This window comes from Ruditapes philippinarum, unplaced genomic scaffold (assembly GCF_026571515.1).
Source record: "Ruditapes philippinarum isolate M1 unplaced genomic scaffold, ASM2657151v2 ctg5676_1_1_1_1, whole genome shotgun sequence".
NCBI lineage: Eukaryota > Metazoa > Mollusca > Bivalvia > Venerida > Veneridae > Ruditapes > Ruditapes philippinarum.
Window position 1 is genome coordinate 151,627 of NW_026865487.1, and position 22,299 is coordinate 173,925.

At 32.4% G+C, this 22,299-nt stretch overlaps 1 protein-coding gene across 1 annotated transcript; it reads right to left on the reverse strand.

Annotated features, from left to right (window-relative positions):
* Window positions 1–12,654: 12,654 nt before the first annotated feature.
* Window positions 12,655–22,048, reverse strand: LOC132729344 (voltage-gated hydrogen channel 1-like). The gene is made up of 3 exons (XM_060715107.1): window positions 21,930–22,048; window positions 20,788–21,289; window positions 12,655–20,198 (listed from the first exon to the last, which is right to left on the reverse strand). Exons 1-3 carry the CDS (start codon window positions 21,933–21,935, stop codon window positions 19,909–19,911), a joined length of 798 nt encoding a protein of 265 aa, XP_060571090.1. The 5' UTR covers window positions 21,936–22,048; the 3' UTR covers window positions 12,655–19,908.
* Window positions 22,049–22,299: the final 251 nt, after the last annotated feature.

Below are 22,299 nucleotides of genomic sequence, written 5' to 3' on the forward strand. Positions count from 1 at the left end.
AAAATGTAGGACCCCACCATAAATGTTTGAACAGTATGCGTACATATCCGTATTCTAAATTTTAACCTTTATTTGAAGAACGCACACATTACAAATTTATCTTTTAAAAACCCACTTTATCATTTTGAAGTTCATTGTTTAAAGGTGTAGAGGTACTGATTGAAAATGACAAGGGGAAAACGTTTGTGTTATACATTCTTAATACATATAATAAGATATCCAGCCCGTGAAAGTAAAAAGAAAGAGGCATCACTCTGTAAAAAATGGGTAACTCAGATGTATGGTACCTATGCCCATCATGTTATCAAGACTTTAGTGTGTGATGGTCTGATCCATTCTCTTCAGTAGTTTCTGAAACACCAACTTTCACGCAATAAAACTTAACCTAAGTGTGACGGCGACGCCGACGCCAGGGTGAGTACAGAAGCTCTCCATATTCTACGAATAGTCAAGTTAATGAATTAAGATGCTGTTAAGAAATTACTAATAAACGACTTTAGTTAACGTCCCTTTTATACGTTTTTAATTAAATGTACCAAACTAATTAAACAACCAGAAGAACGTTATGTGAACAGAAATGAGATGCGGGTGCGTGTGAATTAAATCAGCGTACCAACCCTAGAATACCGATATATGGCATTCTTACTATGATGGACTCTTGTGTTGAAAAAAACACTGTTTTATTTGATGGAAGAAAATTTAGACAAACAAAAGGAACACAAGCCCTTGATACTGACGTTTTCTCGAGCAATTCTAAATATAGGATAAATACCAGCGTAAAAATTCCTCCTTCTTCCTATGCAAGAAATGTTTCCAAACCATCAAATTACAATTTCTAATTATTTAGAACAGACAATAATCCACAGGACTTTCTAGTACATAAAAATCACCAAAAAAAAACAACCAATTAAACAGTCGAAATGTTGCGCTCCTTGTAGGCATTTTTGTCCGTATGTCATTTAAGCAGACTCGTTATTGGTGGGGTTTTGATTATTTTTATACTGATTTACAGGCTACGCAAACAGATGCTGTTTGTTCTAAAAGTTGCCATCTTACTGCATGTCTTTCAGTGGACAGTGAAACCGTGTTTTGATAATTTCATGAGTAAAATATGCTTTATTACGGAAAGCACATTAATCTCTACCAATACTATTTTAAAAACGTAAAAAAAAACGTACAAAAGTGTTTGCAACATGAAATTTTTACAAATTTCTATCCATACCAAAGTAAATTAGTATTCATAGCATTCTGAATTTGTATTCATATTTTTCTAAATTTGTATTGACACACTATTAAGGAGTTGTATTTAATCAATGCATAATTGGAGTTTTGTCCGCAATTATTTACCACAGATTTGTAATTATAAATTATAAATGAATAAAGCAAGTTTTTCTCTGTAATACGAATGAAGAGTTCGATATACTACTAGTATATGTACATGTAATTATGAATTCAGTCAATGAACAGTACATAAGTAGATAGGAAAACAATTGCCCTATGCAGTTATATTTATATGAGTACATTATCCTAGTTTGAACGAAGATTTAGATAACATGTCTATGTTAAATCTTAACATTATAAAAGTCCATATGCATACTTTATACATGTACATGAGCTTGGTTATAAGATAGGACTAGTGTCCGTCTGGACAGAAATCATCTCGTCTATTATTCGTAATAATATTATCCGAAAACTGACGGAAAGGACCGAGTTGCGATTGTTAAAATGTAGGACCCCGCACAGTATGCGTACATATCCGTACTCTAAATTTTAACCTTTATTTGAACAACGCAAAAATTACAAAATTGTCTTTTAAAACCCACTTTATCATTTTGAAGTTCATTATTTAAAGGTGTAGAGGTACTTGATTGAAAAAGACTAGGGGAAAACGTTTATATGTTGACGTTTAATAATTCCTCCTTATGCATTCTATATACATATAATAAGATATCCAAGACCGTGCGTTTCAGTGCTTCACATTTAAAAAAGAGGCATACCACTGTAAAAAAAGGTAACTAAGATATATGGTATCTGTGCCCACGGATATCAAGTGTGTAATGTACTAAATCATTCCCATCAGTAGTTTCTGAAATCCAACTTTCACGAAAAAAAAAAATAAATAAAAAAAATAACCTAAGTGTGACGGCGACGCCGAAGCCGACGCCAGGGTGAGTACAAAAGCTCTCCCTATTCTACGAAAAGTCAAGTTAATAAATCAAGACGCTGTTAAGAAATTACTCATACATGGCTTTAGTTAACGTCCCTTTTATATATTTCTTACTACTAAACTAAACAAACAGAAGAACGTTATGAGAACAGCTAGGAGATGCAGCTGAACGTGAATTAAACCAACCCTATACCCAAACGACGTTCTGTTGTGTTGAAGATTTAATGGAAGAAAATTTAGACAAACAGAAGGAACACACACCCATTGGTACTGACGTTTTCTCGAGCAATTCCAAATATAGGACAAATACCAGCGTTACTTCCTCACACAGTAAAGCAAAAGAAAAATTTAACCCCCTCATCCAATTTCAGCAAATTTTTAAAAAGACAATTTTCTCGGGCTTTTTAGTAAAAAAATCAAACCCAAAACCAAACAAAAAAATAGCCCATATGTGTGTCCCTTTTTTGCTATTTTTTTCCTAGCCCCCCCCCCCCACGGAGACATGTGGGGGGTTTGGGTTTTTTTTTTAACATTAAAAGGCTAAAGGCAACAGAGCTGTTTGTTCTAAAGTTTTCCCTCTTCTAGTTTCCCTTTTTGGGGGACAGTGAAACCCTGTTTTATAATTTTATGAGTAAAAAATTTCTTTTTAAAGGGAAACACTTTAATCCCCTTTCCAATTTTTTTAAAAAAGTAAAAAAAAAAAAGGGTTTTTTTGGCAAAAAAGAAAATGATTTTGATCACGTCATTCATATGAATGAGATCACATTTACTGGCAAAAAATCATTACAATTAATCAAAACCACTAAAAATCCGTGAAATAGATTCTACTTGTAAAAAGAAAAAAAAATGTATGCAAGATCAAATCACATGCATAATAAACAATATCCTTTACATATTTATGTTGGGGAAACAAGAAGCACGTTATAACAAAGACATGTGCTGAATATATCAAGGATACGGGCAAATTACAACTGTACGTACTAGCTGTCCTATGTGTCTTTTCTTCTTTTTTATTAGTCTAGCGAAAATTCCTAATGCTCAAACAATCAATGTTGATAACAACAAAACACAAAATGAAAATGCCAACAATAATTATTGACCATTATGCCTTCACTGGGATAACACCCCAAAATTTGAATAAATTTAATTTGTAATGATTAATGAATTTCGCATATGATTTGTACCTGTAAAGGCAATTGATACACATCAAGAGAAAAGATAGCAAGCGCCGTGACGACCGGATGGAGATGATAAAAAGGTCAATTGATAACAGAGTTTCGTATTGTTACCAACGGGGCCAAAAGACATGGATACTCAGATAAAATGTCGACACGAAAGAACGTTGACGAGGGTTGACCCATTTCGCAATAAAATCAAAAGGTCTAGTATATTTTGTGTTGCGCATACCATACGTCCAGCCCTCACTGTCCGCTGCTACAAACCCCCAAAAAATAAAATAAAAGCTTCATTTAAGAAGGGACATGGTATTATGAAATAGTGTTTTTACTATGTTTTGGAAAAAAGACCCTTTTTTTTTTATATTTATGGGGGGTTTTACAGGACTGGAAAGGGGGGTGGTAGGGTAGGGGGTAAAATCGGATCAAAAAAGGGCTTTACCCTTTGGGTTAATTTAAAAAATCTATACATGTATATATAGCTGGGGTAAAGGTTCCTTTTTTTATGGTTTCCAAACTTTTAAAAAATTTTTTTAAATTGGCCCGAAGGGGTTGGGAAAAAAACGTTTTCAAATTTCTTAAACCCCGGGGGAAAAACACTTGAAACCTTTTTTTGTAAATAAAAATCCCAAAGAAATTTGGGGCCTTTAAAAATTACCAAATGATCACTTTTCCCTTTTAATATCCCTTTGATAATTTCAATTTTTGGAAAGTTGATGCGGTAGATTCATTGGGGTTTGGGAAAAAAATAAAAAGTTGAAAATTTGTTTTTTGGGTTTTTTACATAAATTAAAAAAAATGATTTAAAGGGTTTTCCCACGGGGAAAAATGGGGTTTTTTATAAATAAAGTTAATTGTGTCGCGGGTGGGGCTGAAACTTTTTTGGGTTTGGGGGTTATTTTTTTTTTGTTTCTTTTAAAAAAATACAATTTTTTTATTCGTTTTTAGGGTTTTTAAAATTCCCAAAGGACCCACCACCTAAATGAGAACAGAATCAAACCCCGGGTGGGAAAGGGTCTGTTGCCCAAAGAAGTCAAATTTGGAAAAAAAAATATTGACAAAGGGGGAAAAAGTTAATGGTGAGATTAAATTTTAAAATTAAAATAAAACATTGATTTAAAACCTTCTATAATTATGCCCTTTTTTAAAAATTAAGAGAAAAATGTGTCAAGGGTTTTAAAACCCCTTTAACCAAAAGATCTAAAATTCACTTGCTCTGGGTTTAAAGGTTTGGTTACTTAGTTAGTTACTTTGTTAAATTTATTTTATTTATCTACTCCGTTAAAGTTTTAAAATTTTTTTTGGGCCCCTACGGTTTACCGGGGGGGACTTTAGGTTTTTCCCCCGCGTTTTTGTCCAATCCGTCCGTTTAGTCCCTCCTCCCCCAAAAATGGATTCCCCCGATAAACTTTTAAAAAATACTGAAAAAAATTTTTTTTTGGAAAAATTGGTATATGGAAAAGTGGGAGGGATGGAGAATTTGCAGGGCCCTTTTTTTTTTCCTTCCTATGTTGAAAATTCTGGTGGGTATGGCAACAAAAAGGTGAAAAAGGGCCCAAATTTTTAAAAATAAAAAGGGTCCCGTGATAACGGGAAAAAAATACTTGGGAAAAATTTTTTTTTGAAAAATTTACTATGGGGAGATGGCAGTTTTGAAAATTTGAGTCTTTTTTTTTTTTTCCCATGGGGTTTGAAAATTTCCCGGGTTGCTATGGGCAACAAATATGGCTAAAAAATTATGGACAAAATTTTACGAGCGCGCGATAAAACTGGACCCACGCTGATAACACAAAAAAGTATTTTGGAAATGATTTTTTATGAAAAACTTGCACATATGGGTAGATGGTAGTGACTGGAAGATGAGGGCATGTCTTTTCTTTTTCTCCTATGTTTGACCAAATTCTGGGTTGCTATGGCAAACACATAGACTGAAAATATGGGCAATTTTTACACATAAACTGGGAAGATCCAGTGATAACATCAAAAAAGTACTGGAAAATATTTTTTAATGAATACTTGACATAATGGGTTAATAGCAAGTCTTGAGATTATGCATGTCTTATCTCTATTCTTCTATTTTGAAAAAAGATATCTGTTGCCGAGAGCAAATAGGCTTACAGGCAAATATAACATATTTGTGATAGGAGGTCAATAAGAGGCTTGAAAAATGGTTTATGAAAATTGCATTTTTAAGTTCAAGAGTTTATCTCCCTATTAAGAATTTTGGCTTTTTAAAAATGTTTTATTTTGGTAACAGGGATGTTTCAAATATTAACTTTAGAAGTGTCCCTTCAGTCCGCCTGTCTGTCCCTTTCATAAAACTGTTTCCTGTGATCACTTTTAAAGAACTTTTCCAACAAAATTTACTTAAAATAGGAGAAAAATTGAAACATTATGGAATGACCAATGGCCCCTTCCAGAAGTTGGATTGGGGTTTGCTCAACCGGTAAGGGGAACTTATGGATTGCTTGCCCAATAACTATGATAATTGCTTGTTCATTAAGTTATTCATTTAATTAGTTCGTTCGTTCTTTCGTCACTCACATTCAACTTCCTCCACTGCCACCACTCACCAACTCACGCACGCACGCACCCATGCACTCAACACTCAACTCACTCACTCACTACACTTACTTTTAACTCTTAACTTAGTTTTAGGCGCTACTTTATTTATCTAACTCAGTTTATTAAGTTAAGTGAAATTAGTTTAGTTTAGGTTTAGTTTAGTTTTAGTTTAGTTTAGTTTTTAGTTTAGTTTAATCAGTCCAGTTGCAGCAGTTTGTCAGTTTGTTTCGTTTTGTGTTTAGTTATTAGTTTTTGTTTTGGGTTTTTATAAAAAATGGGTCAAATTAAATTGATTAATTATTCCAAAAAAGCGAAAGACCACAACTTTTATGAATAAATTTTTGCAGTTTAATGAAAACGTTTCTGGGAAAAGTGTCCACAAATTTACTTTAAGGCCCTTATGCCGCCCCCAAAAGAAAATTTTTCCTTTTCTTGAGAAAAAAAAGAGTAGGTTTAATTGTGATTAAAAAACCCTGTAATGGTTTTTAAACTTACTAGAATTTATCCCCCCCGAACAAAAAAAGCGCGGGGAAAAATTGAAATTTTCTTTTGATAAAGTAGAAATTAAAAAAGTTTGTATTTTTAGTACTTTTTAAAATCATTTCCCGTTTCTTTTGCCAAAAAACAACAGTTTGACCCAATGTTTGTTTTTTTTTAAACTTTAACAGAGCACAAAAAGTAAATTGTGCGAATTTTAATATTTAATTGTCGCTGTCAAAGAGTCTGTCGATGTCCATTCTTATAACATGGTTTTTCATGAGGATATTTTTTATTTCTGTTTCAGGAAGTGACTCTTCCAAATGAAAATATCACATGTAAACGCTACTTCAAGAAAGACGAGTCCTGAAATGCAGACATTCTATTCAGGGGAGACGACTGTGCGACTCACGCTGAAAAGAACAATGTTTTTAAAAGTGAAATTGTGCAATATTGTAACGTAATGAAACTTCTGTAACAATGTGGAAAACGATACGATAAAAATGCAAATCTTTAAATAAAACATAATATTATGAATATGTGATTCAAAATCTTTTACGACAACTTTTCATATTTCAGCAAAAAAATCGCTCTGTATACAATAGTATTATATGATGAGAATAAAACAAATTTAGATGTACATTTTATAAAGTTTTTGCTGCTCATATATTTCCAAAGATTTTTTGTCAGTAAGTCATTGCTTTAAATATTTATGTCTATGACTTATAGCTAATACAACAGCTCTTCAATATCTTCACTGTTAATGCAATGAAGATATTCATCAATACATGTATTTCGTCACCCTTTTTAATCCTCGAAAAAATAAAATAAAAATTTAAAAAATCGGCACCAACCGGCAGTATCTGTCGTATGACGTGTGTTAAGTCAACTGATTGTGTGTGTTTGCCATTATTGATAAAATTAAACTAATTTTAAATGTTTTTTACCGTCCCAAACGTTACAATTGTGGCGTATTGCCATTGTTCCTAATTAACGTCTTTGACGTATTATCTTTATTGCTACACATCGTCTATGACGTGAACTGGTTGTGACGTGACGTCATTGTTGCTACAAAGCGTCTATGACGTTAATGATTGTGGGCCTATGGGGATTCAAAAAGGTTAACTAATTGTGTTTTGGGCTTACTTTCAAAGTTGGGAATTTGTTTTGAAAAATTGTGGGCCCTTTAAACCCCTTAAAAAAATCCTTCATAAACAAAGTGGCCCCTGATCCATAGACGCTGAAAATTAAAAAAGAAAAAAAGATCGAGTGGTAAAGTTCATAGATGCTGCAACAATGAAAGAAAGCTAGATCGTGTAGTTGAGGTCATGGATGTTGCATAGCAACAATGAAAGCAAGCTAGACCGTGTAGTTGATGTCATGGATGTTGCATAGCAACAATGAAAGCAAGCTAGACCGTGTAGTTGAGCTCATGGATGTTGCATAGCAACAATGAAAGCAAGCTAGACCGTTTGGTTAAGGAAATGGATGCTGCATAGCCACAATAAAAGCAAGCCAGATCGTGAGATAAAGGTCATAGATTCTGCATAGCAACAATGAAAGTAAGCTAGACCGTGTAGTTGAGGTCATGAATGTTGCATAGCATTAATGAAAGCAAGCTAGACCGTGTGGTTAAGGTAATGGCTGCTGCATAGCAACAATGAAAGCAAGCAGATCGTAAGGTAAAGGTCATAGTTGCTGCATAGCAACAATGAAAGTAAGCTAGACCGTGTAGTTGAGGTCATGGATGTTGCATAGCAACAATAAAAGTAAGCTTGACCGTGTGGTTAAGGTAATGGATGCTGCATAGCAACAATGAAAGCAAGCTAGATCGTGAGGTAAAGGTCATATTTTCTGCATAGCAACAATGAAAGCAAGCTAGACCGTGTAGTTGAAGTCATGGATGTTGCATAGCAACAATGAAAGCAAGCTAGACCGTGTAGTTGAGGTCATGGATGTTGCATAGCAACAATGAAAGCAAGCTAGACCGTGTAGTTGAAGTCATGGATGTTGCATAGCAACAAATGAAAGCAAGCTAGACCGTGTAGTTGAAGTCATGGATGTTGCATAGCAACAATGAAAGCAAGCTAGATCGTGTAGTTGAAGTCATGGATGTTGCATAGCAACAATAAAAAGCAAGCTAGACCGTGTAGTTGAGGTCATGGATGTTGCATAGCAACAATAAAAGTAAGCTTGACCGTGTGGTTAAGGTAATGGATGCTGCATAGCAACAATGAAAGCAAGCTATATCGTGAAGTAAAGGTCATATTTTCTGCATAGCAACAATGAAAGCAAGCTAGATCGTGAGGTAAAGGTCATATTTTCTGCATAGCAACAATGAAAGTAAGCTAGACCGTGTAGTTGAAGTCATGGATGTTGCATAGCAACAATGAAAGGAAGCTAGACCGTGTAGTTGAGGTCATGGATGTTGCATAGCAACAATGAAAGCAAGCTAGATCGTGTAGTTGAAGTCATGGATGTTTGCATAGCAACAATGAAAGCAAGCTAGACCGTGTGGTTGAGGTCATGGATGTTGCATAGCAACAATGAAAGCAAGCTAGATCGTGTAGTTGAGGTCATGGATGTTGCATAGCAACAATGAAAGCAAGCTAGACCGTGTGGTTAAGGTAATGGATGCTGCATAGCAACAATGAAAGCAAGCTATATTTTGAAGTAAAGGTCATAGATGCTGCATAGCAACAATGAAAGCAAGCTAGACCGTGTAGTTGAGGTCATGGATGTTGCATAGCAACAATGAAAGCAAGCTAGATCGTGTAGTTGAGGTTATGGATGTTGCATAGCAACACTGAAAGTAAGCTAGACCGTGTAGTTGAAGTCATGGATGTTGCATAGCAACAATGAAAGCAAGCTAGATCGTGTAGTTGAGGTCATGGATGTTGCATAGCAACAATGAAAGCAAGCTAGACCGTGTGGTTAAGGTAATGGATGCTGCATAGCAACAATGAAAGCAAGCTATACCGTGAAGTAAAGGTCATAGATGCTGCATAGCAACAATGAAAGCAAGCTATACCGTGAAGTAAAGGTCATAGATGTTGCATAGCAACAATGAAAGCAAGCTAGATCGTGTAGTTGAAGTAATGGATGTTGCATAGCAACAATGAAAGAAAGCTAGATCGTGTAGTTGAGGTCATGGATGTTGCATAGCAACAATGAAAGCAAGCTAGATCGTGTAGTTGAGGTTATGGATGTTGCATAGCAACACTGAAAGTAAGCTAGACCGTGTGGTTAAGTAATGGATGCTGCATAGCAACAATGAAAGCAAGATCGAATTGTTAAGGTCATAGATGATCCATAGTAACAATAAAGGCAAGATAATAAAATGGTAAGGGTCATTGATGCTGCATAGCATCAATGAAAGGAAGATCGAGTGGTAAAGTTCATAGACGCTGCGTAGCAACAAAAAGGAAGCAAGCTAGATCGAGTGGTCAAGTTCAGAGATGCTGCATAGAAATAATGAAAGACAGCTACATCGAGTGGTTAAGATCATAATTCCCCATAGCATCAATGAAAGCAAGATGATAGAGTGTTAAAGGCCATAGATGACTGCGTTGCAACAATGAAAGCAAGCTAGATCGAATGATTAAGGTAATAGATTCGCATAGCAACAATGAAAGCAAGATCAAGAGGGAAACAATGAGTTTTCCGGTTCTCCTTTTTCCCATACAGCATATGATGTTACTATGATTTCCATTGTTGCTATCAAGCAATTATGATACCAACAATGTGTTCTGTTCTGATTGACAGTGTTGTTATGTTATTGACGGCGTACGATTCCCATAGTTGTAGTGCCTCATCCGTCAACAATTCCAATTGTTCCAGTAATCATTATGAACATCTGTACCGTAAACAATTGGAGAAATTCGAGTAAATATGAGTATAGTATATAGATCTATTTGGTACTCAATATCTCCATATATTTATGTCTAACACCCATAAAAGTACTAGATGAATAAACAATTCTTTATCCCCCTTTTACCCATATAAGGAATATTTATTTCTAACTCTGCAGGTGAAAATGAATTGCCTGCAAGTTGTCAACGAGCAATAGGCAAGTCGGTAAGTCCCTCTGAAGTGTTGGAAAAGATATTTCCAAAATTTACATGTGCATTACAAAATATTTTAGTGAATTTGTCTATAATGGAAGGTCTGTAATCAAATAAATAACTATGCTGATAGCATTATGTATCAGACTTTACAACTCACCACGTAAGAATTATAGATGGATGTTATTGGCAAGTGTGAGATACTTGGTCCGATATTACATATATTCATATAGCAGATAAATTTTTCTAAAACAGAATATTATCATTCATCATATTTTAATGTTCATACTGAATCATTTAGAACGTAAACATTTTTTTCAGTCAATATTTCATAATAATATCAATACATATATTTCTACACATGTTTTTTTTATCAATATTTGAAAGACTTACGGAAAATGTGCCCATTTTTAGATCTTTCCACTTAAACCTTTACCAACTTAACATGCTTCATATCTAGAACGGACTTCTCCATCACTTATTCTGGACAAAATCATACGTCATATTTAGACAGGAAAATTTACAGAATATGTACAAGCCGAATAGTGACCAGTGCAGACCATTATCAGTCGACACGTGCCTAGATTCAGTTGCTGGGATGGTACAGGTTAATAAAATACTTAAGACTTAATTATCATTTCAAATATTTTATTTGATATTGATCATCATAATTTGTACATGTCATCAAAATGAATCATTATAAATTGTCATTCAAATACATTATATATAGCATAATACCTACTTATACATAAATATAACAAATGATTATTAAATGCAATATAGTGCTTGCACTTCCAAACCATATTAAATTCCTTGTAAACCAATTCTCAAAATAACTAAAAAAGATAGAGAATACATACTTATGTAAATCCTTTAAAATACACCAAAGGGGCTGTAACTCTGAATAAAAACAGATCAAATTAGGTTTGATAACTCAAACATTAAGGGGCAAAACTGTGTGGAGAATTTAAATCAAAGTAGATGTGATAATAAAAAAATTAAGGTGATGTAACTCTTGGCAAAAAATGAATCTTAATTACATTTGAATATGCAGAGTGAAAGGGAAATAAGAAGTAAATAAAAAACATTTGAAATTAAGGGGCTGTAACTATGTATGAAAATTGAACTTGAATATCAAGGAGTTACAGATTATCTCTGACATTCATGTTTCCAAATCAAATTAAGTTTCAAATGAATCCAGATCGAATTCATGGACTGCAAACTTAAAAGGACTCCACTGAGGTCCAAAAGCCTGAAAACATAAAATTTAAATTACTTACTTGATCAGCATGGGCATTGAAAAAGAAAAATATGCAACAGTTAATTAAGAAATATACTTGGATATCAATCTGAAATTGTTTTTCTAAGCTATTCTTGCCAGATTTCAGTGAAAAACGTTGCAACGCTTTTCAATCTTGGGTCAGTTTTCACAATAAGAATAGTTCTCAGAATAATTCTTCTGGAAAACCCGAGCTAGTGAATGATCTAAAATTCTGCACGCAAGATATTATTCTATAGTTCTACATTAAATGGAACATTAATCTCGAAAATTTATTTCCAGTTCCGTCACGTCAAAAATCCCGCAGTGAAGCCCCTTTAATATTACAACTTCTGATTTCTTAATCAGTGTAAACTACATTTTAAGTAAATCATATAACATAAACAAATGTATATTTTCCAACGAAATAGACTTAAAGAGATTATAAGAGTTCAATTAAACAATATTTACATCAAAAATGTGCTCAAACTACATGTATAAAAAAGTCATTTAGTGTATATATACATATACAATTTAACAAAACCTCCCTTCAAAATAAAATGTTTAAACACCATATGGAATCATTTAGATCTGCCTATATCAGGCTTATTATAAAAAAAAATAAACAAAAATATTTGCATAAATCCATGCATATTGAGGGAAAAAAATCAATATTGAGTTAACTTTTCATTCAAGATTATTATTTTACTATTTTTTTCATATACAAACTTGTCCCTCCTCAAAGTGTGTGTCAATGATTCCACTGTAATATGAACATGTGCTAGAATGACTTTTTTAAAATGCATATGTTGTGCCATCTTGAAAACTTTGCAGTTTGAGCCAGTTAATTTCATATATAATTGACTTAAAAATTGATGGTCATGTAAAGGCAAGATGCACGATTTAAATTTCAGTATAATAAATTAATTTCTTTTTTATAATAACAATGTACAATGTTACAATATGCTGGAAAAATTTAATACCACTGTACCATGGTGTGTGAAAATTGACTTATTCTAAAATAGTATTTTCGTTAACATTTAAATATTGTTCATTTACTAAAACGGTCTGTTTCATGTCTGTTCAGGAAAGGTACTGTTTGAAAATAAGTAACATTTTGAAAATACAAAACAACCTTAACACCAAACATCTTTATATGTTACCAGTTTACAAAAATCTATAGTTGACATATTCACTGTATAAAGGTAAATAGAGGATATTGAATGAGTGTAGTTAAATACTAAATTTATTGAACGAGTTGAATAAAATCATATTATGCGAGCCTCTGGCGAGCATAATATTGTTTTATTCAACGAGTTCAATAAATTTAGTATTGAATCTACACGAATATAATATTCTTTTTATGACATATATAAAATAAGAACAGTAAACTATTAAAATGAGTAATTTTTCAATGACGCGTTTATAGTGTAACCATAACATTAGCGCGCTTTAACGCTATGTTTCTCTATAGCGCAAATGACGTCACGTCAAAGTGTTATGACACTAGTGTAATATCGTTTTTATTAAATGGCTTTATTACACTCCTGCGCCGCGGTTTATGTGATAATTGCTATTAATACATAATAAAGATCTTTTTAATTGAGATAAAATTTCACATTAATATTTTTCACAAAGAACTTGCAGAAAGCAATATAGTAGTTAAACATATATATATATATATTGTTACAACAAAAGGAAAATTTGTACAATTGATTTCTTTTTAACATGCCTGCATGCCTTTAAACATTCACAAAGATACCATATAACATACAGACAAAAAACACATATGTATTCAAATCTCTGATAAAGCTCACTGGATGATGATTGTCAAGTTTGTAAACCAGTCTAGTATCTCTTGCATCTGATTGGTTTATTTAAACAAAGGTTTAAAATTGACCAATGGAAGCACTTCTTTCATAGACTTGTCTACAAACTTGATAATATCCTCTAAGAGCTAATTATAATCATATATCACAGTCTATTAGAGTATTATGAGTACAAAATATGTAAATATTTAATGCCAAAATGTGAAAATGACAATGCTTTTTTAAGTGAATTTTCTGGGACAGAACAAAATTTTGTGGGTTTTTTTTTTTAAAGAATGATCAAAATGTGTATCTATAAATGTGAAAAGTGGTGTAAATAGTTTCTAATTTTAAAAAGATTTTCAGAGATTGCTCGAATATATGCAGTGCAAAAGTGAAATAAAATCATTGCTGAAGATTGTGATAAATAACTTTTTGTATAACAAAATTTTATTGCAAAAGACTTTTTTTTTACTTTCAAGAGACACATATATATCTTACTCACTAATATTTTATACTAATGCTTTTAAGATGTTGACTCACATTGTTGTCATGTAAAATCATTAACAAATTGCTTTGGCTTCTTGAATTCCCACAATATTTATTAATATTTACTTCAGGCAGCTATGCAATGCATGTGCTGATAATATTACAGTGATCGAGTTCTCAAAAAACTTACTTTTGATATTGATTTTATTATGTGTTTCAACCTTCCAAATAGTAATTGAACAAGTAACATCATGGTATACTATAGTGTATCATGTATTATATACCATGGTATAATGCTTGTAGATTCTATATGAGCTGCGTCACGACAAAACCAACATAATGGGTTTGCGACCAGCATGGATCCAGACCAGTCTGCGCATCCGTGCAGTCTGATTAGGATCCATGATGTTCGCTATCAGTTTCTCTACTTGTAATAGAATTGGTAAGCGAACAGCATGGATCCTGATCAGACTGCGCAGATGCATAGGCTGGTCTGGATCCATGCTGGTCGCAAACCCATTATGTTGGTTTTTTCGTGATGCGGCTCATATATTGTATGATAATGTAAATGAAAACAAATCATCTAATTTGTTACGATTTAAGAAAAAAATAATCTGTATTTATGACAAGTTTTTTTCCAGTGTAATATGAATGTTTGACCTCTCACAAAGTTTTCAGTTCCACAATAAAATTCAAACAAATAACAAGAAAAAAAATACTCAAATTTAAAGAAATAACTTAAAATGACAAATTTCACAAAAAAAATTCTCAAATTATTTTTTTTCAAACACACACAACTCAAAGAACAATCCTTTAGTAGAATTTACAAATTTTAAAAAATACATATAATTGCATTGTTCACAATGTTGACACAAATCTTGACTACTAAAGGTGCTCAAACATGCTGGCTAACAAGTGAAAACATAAATTTGCATTGTTTAGTTAAACAGTAAGTCATATAGCTCTAGAAAGTAATATCTAAACTGAAATGATAAAAATAAACATGAAATCAATTTGTTTGCTGTAATCAGATAAGTAAATAGAAAAAAATCCCACTTAAAAGACATAAGAAATAAGTACATACTGTTATACATGTATCTTTCAGACCCACCTACCAATGAGTTAATTTCCGTTTTTTTGTTGTTTTAATCATTAAATTAGGTCAAAGAATACATCTAGTTGAAATTGTTTTATAATATATATGTATGATAATGATAAAGTTAGGCATCAGATATGACTAAACATATTCATCATACAGTGTATCAGTATTGTGAGAATATTGTTACAACTAGGCTCAAAAAACATACCCTGGGACTTTCAGCACAAATATCAGTATTCTTAGAATGTTTTACAACTCGTTTCAAGACAACAAACCCTCTCAGCACTAGTCATGAAGATGACTTGACTATATCATCAATACTAGAGCCAGGGATACATACATTGATGCTAAAACTCCTTAAAGTAACAGTGGATAGTACAAAATTCAATTCACAGATAGTCCATTGCATATTTTTAGGAGTGTTAAGGTGGGACTTTGAACATGCAGAATCATTTTCTGATAAAAAGATAAAGAGTAAAACAAGTCGACATTTGTATAAAAAATAGCTAGCACTGAAAAAAATAAACACTAAACTTGTTAATGCACTAAATCATCAGATTAGATCAACACGTGAAACCAATTTAGACAGAAAATATAGCACTTCAATAAAACACAAATCCAGTTCACATCTACAACACTAGTGACAAACCCCTTTACAACAATAATTTAAAGTTAAAAAACAATATTATGAAAAGAAGTCATACTGGCAAGTCCAAGTATTCACCCTTTAACATGGAAATCTTAAAGAAACACCCAAAATCAGCTGTTTATAAGTCAGAACTAGAGAAGAACAATACTAAACAACAACAAAGAATAAACTTTTATCAAATGTAACAGCGGCAAAACATTTTTAAAAGCTGTAAGAAATCTATGTACATTGTACATTCTGACTCCACAAAAGTAAAAATTTAACTTAACGATAGACAAGTAACATACAGGCCAAATTTTTTCTCTTTTTTTCTAGAAGGATTTTAAACAAGGTGTCATAGCATTTTCCAGCTTTAAACCTGCCCTTGCTGAATATAAGTAATGAATTTACCCAGCTTTGAAATGGGAATAGTCCATTAAAAGGTTTTAGGGATTTCAGAATTAAATACAGAATTTAGGAAAGTAACAGTAAACACCCTGGGCAAACTGCCTGGAAGTTCAGACAGACCTGGTATACTCGTATACTGGGGGCAAAAGGCTACTAATTCACTTAATTTTGTGGGCATGAAATTTTGTGTTTTGTCACAAAGAACACTTTTGTGGGTTCTTAAATTTGTGGACAGTCTTTTTTTTCCAAAAGGTCATTGTAAATAATGTGATGCAAAATAATCTTACAGCAGATGAAATGAAATTTTGTTCAGTCTTAACTTTGTGGACAAATAATAATGACTTTGCAGTTCAAACTGAACATCAATTTCGGTTCCAACAGGATAAGGATAAATGAGGGAGAAATACAACATTAAACAATGATCATGTAAAAATGAAGGATAAACAGATTTACGAATATATTATGAGATTTTGAATTATCAGAGAGAAAAAAAAGATCAGAATACTTTCTACCATTCTGTTAGTAAATTATTTCAAGCCAATTGATAAAACTACATGTATTATTTTCTATTATTCCATTCAACTATGTAACTTTATCAATTCTTATATTATAAATAGGACCAAATTTTAGTAAGTGTTTACACTGCATCTGAACATGAAGTTTCAAAGAGTCAGAAAATACCAAAAACTGTACACAAAGTGCTAAATCTTCACACATTATGAACAATATCAATTTAGAAGATTTCAAAAATAAAATTTAAAATAAGTCAGCCAACAGTAAAGAGCCTTGTCAAACTGCATGGAAAAGCAGGCTGGCCTGGCTCCAGGCTAATCATTTTCCATTTCTGCAAGGTAGGGTTTACTTAAAAAAAATCTGGTCTTTTTTTAGGACTTTTTTTAAATTTTAATTATCTCCCCTGTATCTTTAACTCATCATTCTGTATTAGAAATGAATTCAATCATATGAAATGTAAAGCAGAAAACTGTACTGGGAAAATGCTGAGATTCAAACTAATTTAACAAGTATATACTTACTTAAGTATAGAAAAGCCATAACATCAAACTACATCAATTATGTTTTCTTTTTTAAATAGAAAAATGATTAAAAAATGTAAACATATCAATAAAATCAATATACATCAGAACATGGTCCCATTCAAAACATTTATTATAACAGCAAAAGATGGTAATATAAGTACTACTGAACTCTTTGAATACTAGAAAAAAATTCAGGTCTATGTCACCAGCATTCCATTAGTACAGAAAGGTCAGACTGCATATATTTACAGTCTACCTAGACCCCATTTTTGTGTTTCACATATTTCTACCATCCTGATATCAAAATATTTCAGATTAACAATGGATAGCCCCAAAAAGCTTAAATTTGTCATCCTGAAGGGATAAAAGGCATACCTACATGTATATAGGCTATTTGTGCTTATAAATAATTTATACCTTTTTGTGCCAACACGGCATTTATGTATATTTTTGCCAAAATAACATATATGTATCACTATCTGTGTCAATTAGGGCTAATTTAGGCATAAATCTACTTGCACCAAAATGTTATAAGCCTATTATAAGGTATCAGCCCATGTGTATATGCCAGATTTGCATATAAATATTTGTAATAGAGGGGAAATACGTATTGTGTCAAAAAGGTCTTAGGCATAAACTTTCATACAGTAAAATGTACACATTTTTAACCTTCTTTTGCAACAAAAAGACACATTAAACATACAGTGCAAAACTGGCATTTGCCAATTAATGTCAAAGGTGCATTTACCAAATGCACCAAAAAGCCCTATAAATTTTGTGAATAGCAAATATGTATTTGTGCCAAAAGGGTATATTATCCCCTTAGTGCAATAACGGAATAAGTCTTTCTAAATTTAATAGCAGTTAATCAGTTATTGCACTAAGGTGATGATATACATGTACTCATTATGCCAAAAACCTCTTTAGGCATTCTTAACAAACATTGAAATAACAATCAAATTTCTATGTGACTTTAAATGATTGATCATCAAAAAATGCTACTGAAAAAACTTTCAGCAAAAACAATGGTATATTAAGGCAATTTTAAGTTCTTGTGAATGCAAATAATGTTTTGATATCGTGTATGTGTAATGCATGATCAATGAAGAAAAAATGAATGACAAAGTGAAATATACATAATGCAAAAAAATGAGGATGAAAAAATTTAAAATGAATGAAATTTCACTTGCGGCAAGATTCAATATGAACATATATCAATCATAAAGTAAAAATTTACACTTCTTTTAAAAAAAGCTACAGACAATTTCTCCTTCTGACTAAAGATTCTATAATATTACAATAAATGCACTTGTTCATTTCATAAATAATATCAAGATGGCCGACCTATGTGATTTTACCAAATTTGATATCGTGCAAACACACTAATTCACTCAATTTAAGGCAACATAACAATTGCATTTTTTTTCTTCATTATTTGAGAGGGTCAATGGTAAAAAGCACAAACTTAAACCATTTTTTTTTATTCTCAGGTTAAATATGGATGCTATATGTATGCTAGCTGAATTGAAATTAGCTAAAGGTCTTCAGCGTACCCGTTTATAAAACTGTGACATGACATTTTAAAAGCGGCATATAAAGTTTTGGAAGCCAGAACTAAATTGAAATCAAACATTTTGTCAAAGTTAAATGAAGAGTGAGGTGAGGAACACAATAATTATACATTATGCCTTTCATAAACTTCTATATTACCAATTAGATAACTGGCAAGTTGGTTAAGGTGGAAAATTTTGGCAAAAAGTTGCTTGAGGCCTTGAACATGTAGAATTTTCACCAAGATAATCATTTGGGTCGGCCATCTTGAAATGAGCATATTATGATAATCAGCAATACTAAATACTGCATTCTTTAAGTAACACAAAGGCCTCTAGATATAAATAAAACACCCTAGAATGCTGCATCTTCATTAGTATTACTGATTATCATTAAAGGTCGACTATTTCCCTTTATAGAATTCTAATAGCACATTCATGTTAAATGCATAATAATATAAATGCATGTTTCTAAAGATTTGGCTAATTTGAGCTACAAACTGGCATTAGTACATGTACTTTATCGAAATATATTAACATTTTTTACATTCAACAGATTGTTTAAAATAACAAATAAGAGAACTGCATGAGGTGTTAATGCCCATCTGTTGAAATAACAACTTTTCACCAAAATTCTAAGTTAAAAAAGGGGCATAACTCTAAAAATATAGCTTTAAGAATTATGTCTCTTGTTTTACAAAGTTCTACCTTTTGTCATGATAAGAAAGTATTCCAAGATTTTGCAGCAATCATAATAGCTCGACTTTTTCCTTTGAAACAGTAATAGTAAGTATGGTGATGTACCTGAAGTAATATAAATTACCAACAATAAGCTGTTAGAAAAAGATTAATCATACAGTGTAGAAAACTTTGAAAACACTTTATGAGACATAAAAACCCAAAGTGATTTTGCTATAAATCCAAAACACCAAACTTTTAATGACAACCCTGATGTATTTAAGTAATTCTAACATACATTATCATCAAAATATGCTAAATCAAATCTCAAATCAGCTAAATCATATCTCAAATCAGCTAAATCATATCTCAAGCATGCTAAATCATATCTCAAATTAGCCATGTCTGTAGAAACATGTTAGTATTGTTACCAACAATATAATTGGCGACTTTTTGTATGTCTCAATGAATATGAGAAGCATAGTTTCAAATGGAGATCACCCAATTACACAGAAGGCGGCATGTCGGGACTTCTTTCTTTGACTTCAATCCCGTTATCATCGACTTGATTAACTTCTGCAACAACGTCAATTCGACTCGCTGGTTTCGGAATTTCTGTCTGAATCATGTCACTTATTCCATGTTTTCTAAGAAGGCCACGCAAGGTTTCAATCTCGCTTTCTTGAGCCGCACAGTATTCACGATATTTCATAAGCTCCTGCTCACAAGCATCTCGTAATCTACGCTCGCGCTGAACTCTTTTCTCTGCTTGTAACTTTACCGACAATACGATACCTGGAAAGTAGGGATAAAAAACTATAATATGGTTAATATTGAAATAAAACTGCACAAAAAAATAGCTTCTACAGCTGAGAAAGGGCAGAAATATCTATGAAAATATATAATGCTGCTAAAATAGCAAGATCTTTAACCAACAGCTTAAAGCAAATATTACCCAAACATGTAGCTTTAGAATTCCAAATTTTAATTCTAAACACTGTCAGACAAATTTTATTAAATGGGTATTAAAATATACAATTTATCTAGTACAATGTGTTTAACATTCAAAAGTAAATTTTTTTATCAATTATAGCTTTACCTCTCATAAACTTAATTTTTCATCATTTATCAAAAATTTATTTAAATGATTCAGTAATAAATTCTTGCAACATGTAACATGTACATTAATAATCATTATTAATTACTTCATTTGATTTTTCAGTGCGCTGCCATGGCCTTACCCATACTAGAATAATATGAGAAAAAGCGGATGTCACCCAAATAGGGCTTAAAAGTTAAATTATTAAATTTATCAACAATCCCTGGTTTTAATTGCAGACACCTTATCCATAAGGGTACTGTCCCCCTTTCTAGAAATACAAACCATTTAAAATCCTGGTAACTCTCCATAGTCTAAGAACAATCAGAAGACCAATACCACTTTCAGGACCTTCTTGATTTCTAAAGATGATATCCAGAACAAAAGACACAATCACAATAACAGCATCAAAAACTTCCAGCTTGTGCTTGAAAAATTCCAGTCTGAAAACAGCCAGTCTTACAAGTGTTTCAATCAAGAACAGTCCAAGAATAGAAATACTTGCATAATGAAGAATGTGTGGGGCAGGGGATTCACTTGTCGAGTGTGGAAACACTTCAAGATCTATGAGAAGCTCAGTAATTACCAGTAGACAGTCTAAAATAACGAGGCACACTATCAAAATCTGGAATTTGTTTGTATGAAAAATATGTTTAAGTCTTTCGTTCAAATTCCGAAATTCCAATTTCGTTTCCTCAGAATCAGTTGTGATTGAACTGGCAGAGTCATCCTTCTCTATGACCTTTTCAAAGTCATCCTGGAGTTTGTGAAACCCTTCCATCTGAATCTGAAATAATTGTTAAACTGATTCAGTTTACAGTAAAGTACTACAACCAAATTATATAAACAAGAAATATAATTATATATTAACGGTCCCAGACCTACTCAAGATAGTGTATGTATGTAATTTACTCCTTAACAAAGCTTATTAACTAAACAATTTATATCCTAATTTATAGGTCTTTAAAATTATTATGGGCCGAGTTGATCCATGCCGATTAGACCTGTGCCCAGTAAGTATAGGGCTGAGTTGACCCTTTACCGCTGCCAAATGTATTTAGATCTAATATTAGAAACTTATATCATGATAATTGCATATCACCATTCGCATTTGGAAGCAGACATGTTGGGTTAAACTTAATTTTCTTATATGTTATCTTGTCAGAGTGGACATACAAAATTGTTCAATTTACACATTTACACCACTGTATAAAAGGTCAAAAGAAAGTGCCTTCCATGGGAGCGTATAATTTCTGGAATAGCCCATCAGTTATCTATTGCACAATTCTGTAAGTAAGAATCCCATGCAGTAATTATAATTGCAGTGCCAATGCCAGTTGCACTGGTGTTAAACACCCCTCTACTAAACAACACCCCCTTTTTAAAGTTTTTACAAACACGATTCAAAACCAATAAAATGTTATTACCTTCATTTTCTTGTTTCTTTGCTAATTCGCATGGAACTGCAAAAGCCTAAACTGTCAGGAATGTCAGGAAATGTAAAATTTATCAAATAAACGTGTAAAGATATCAACACAAAAGCTTTCAAACTCCTCACAGCGGTTACGTCACGCTTTGCTACTTTAACCACTGCCACCACTGAAATCACGTGATGATAGTTGTATCATGTGACAAAAACATGGCGGCCAGTTTCAGAACGCCAAGGATCCCATATCAAACTGGCAGATTTATAATTACATCTTACTAGACAAAATAAGTTCAAGGCACACAATTTGTTATCACTTTAAAACAAGTGCCGGATCAAATCTTTTTGTGCAATCGTTCAATAACTGTTTA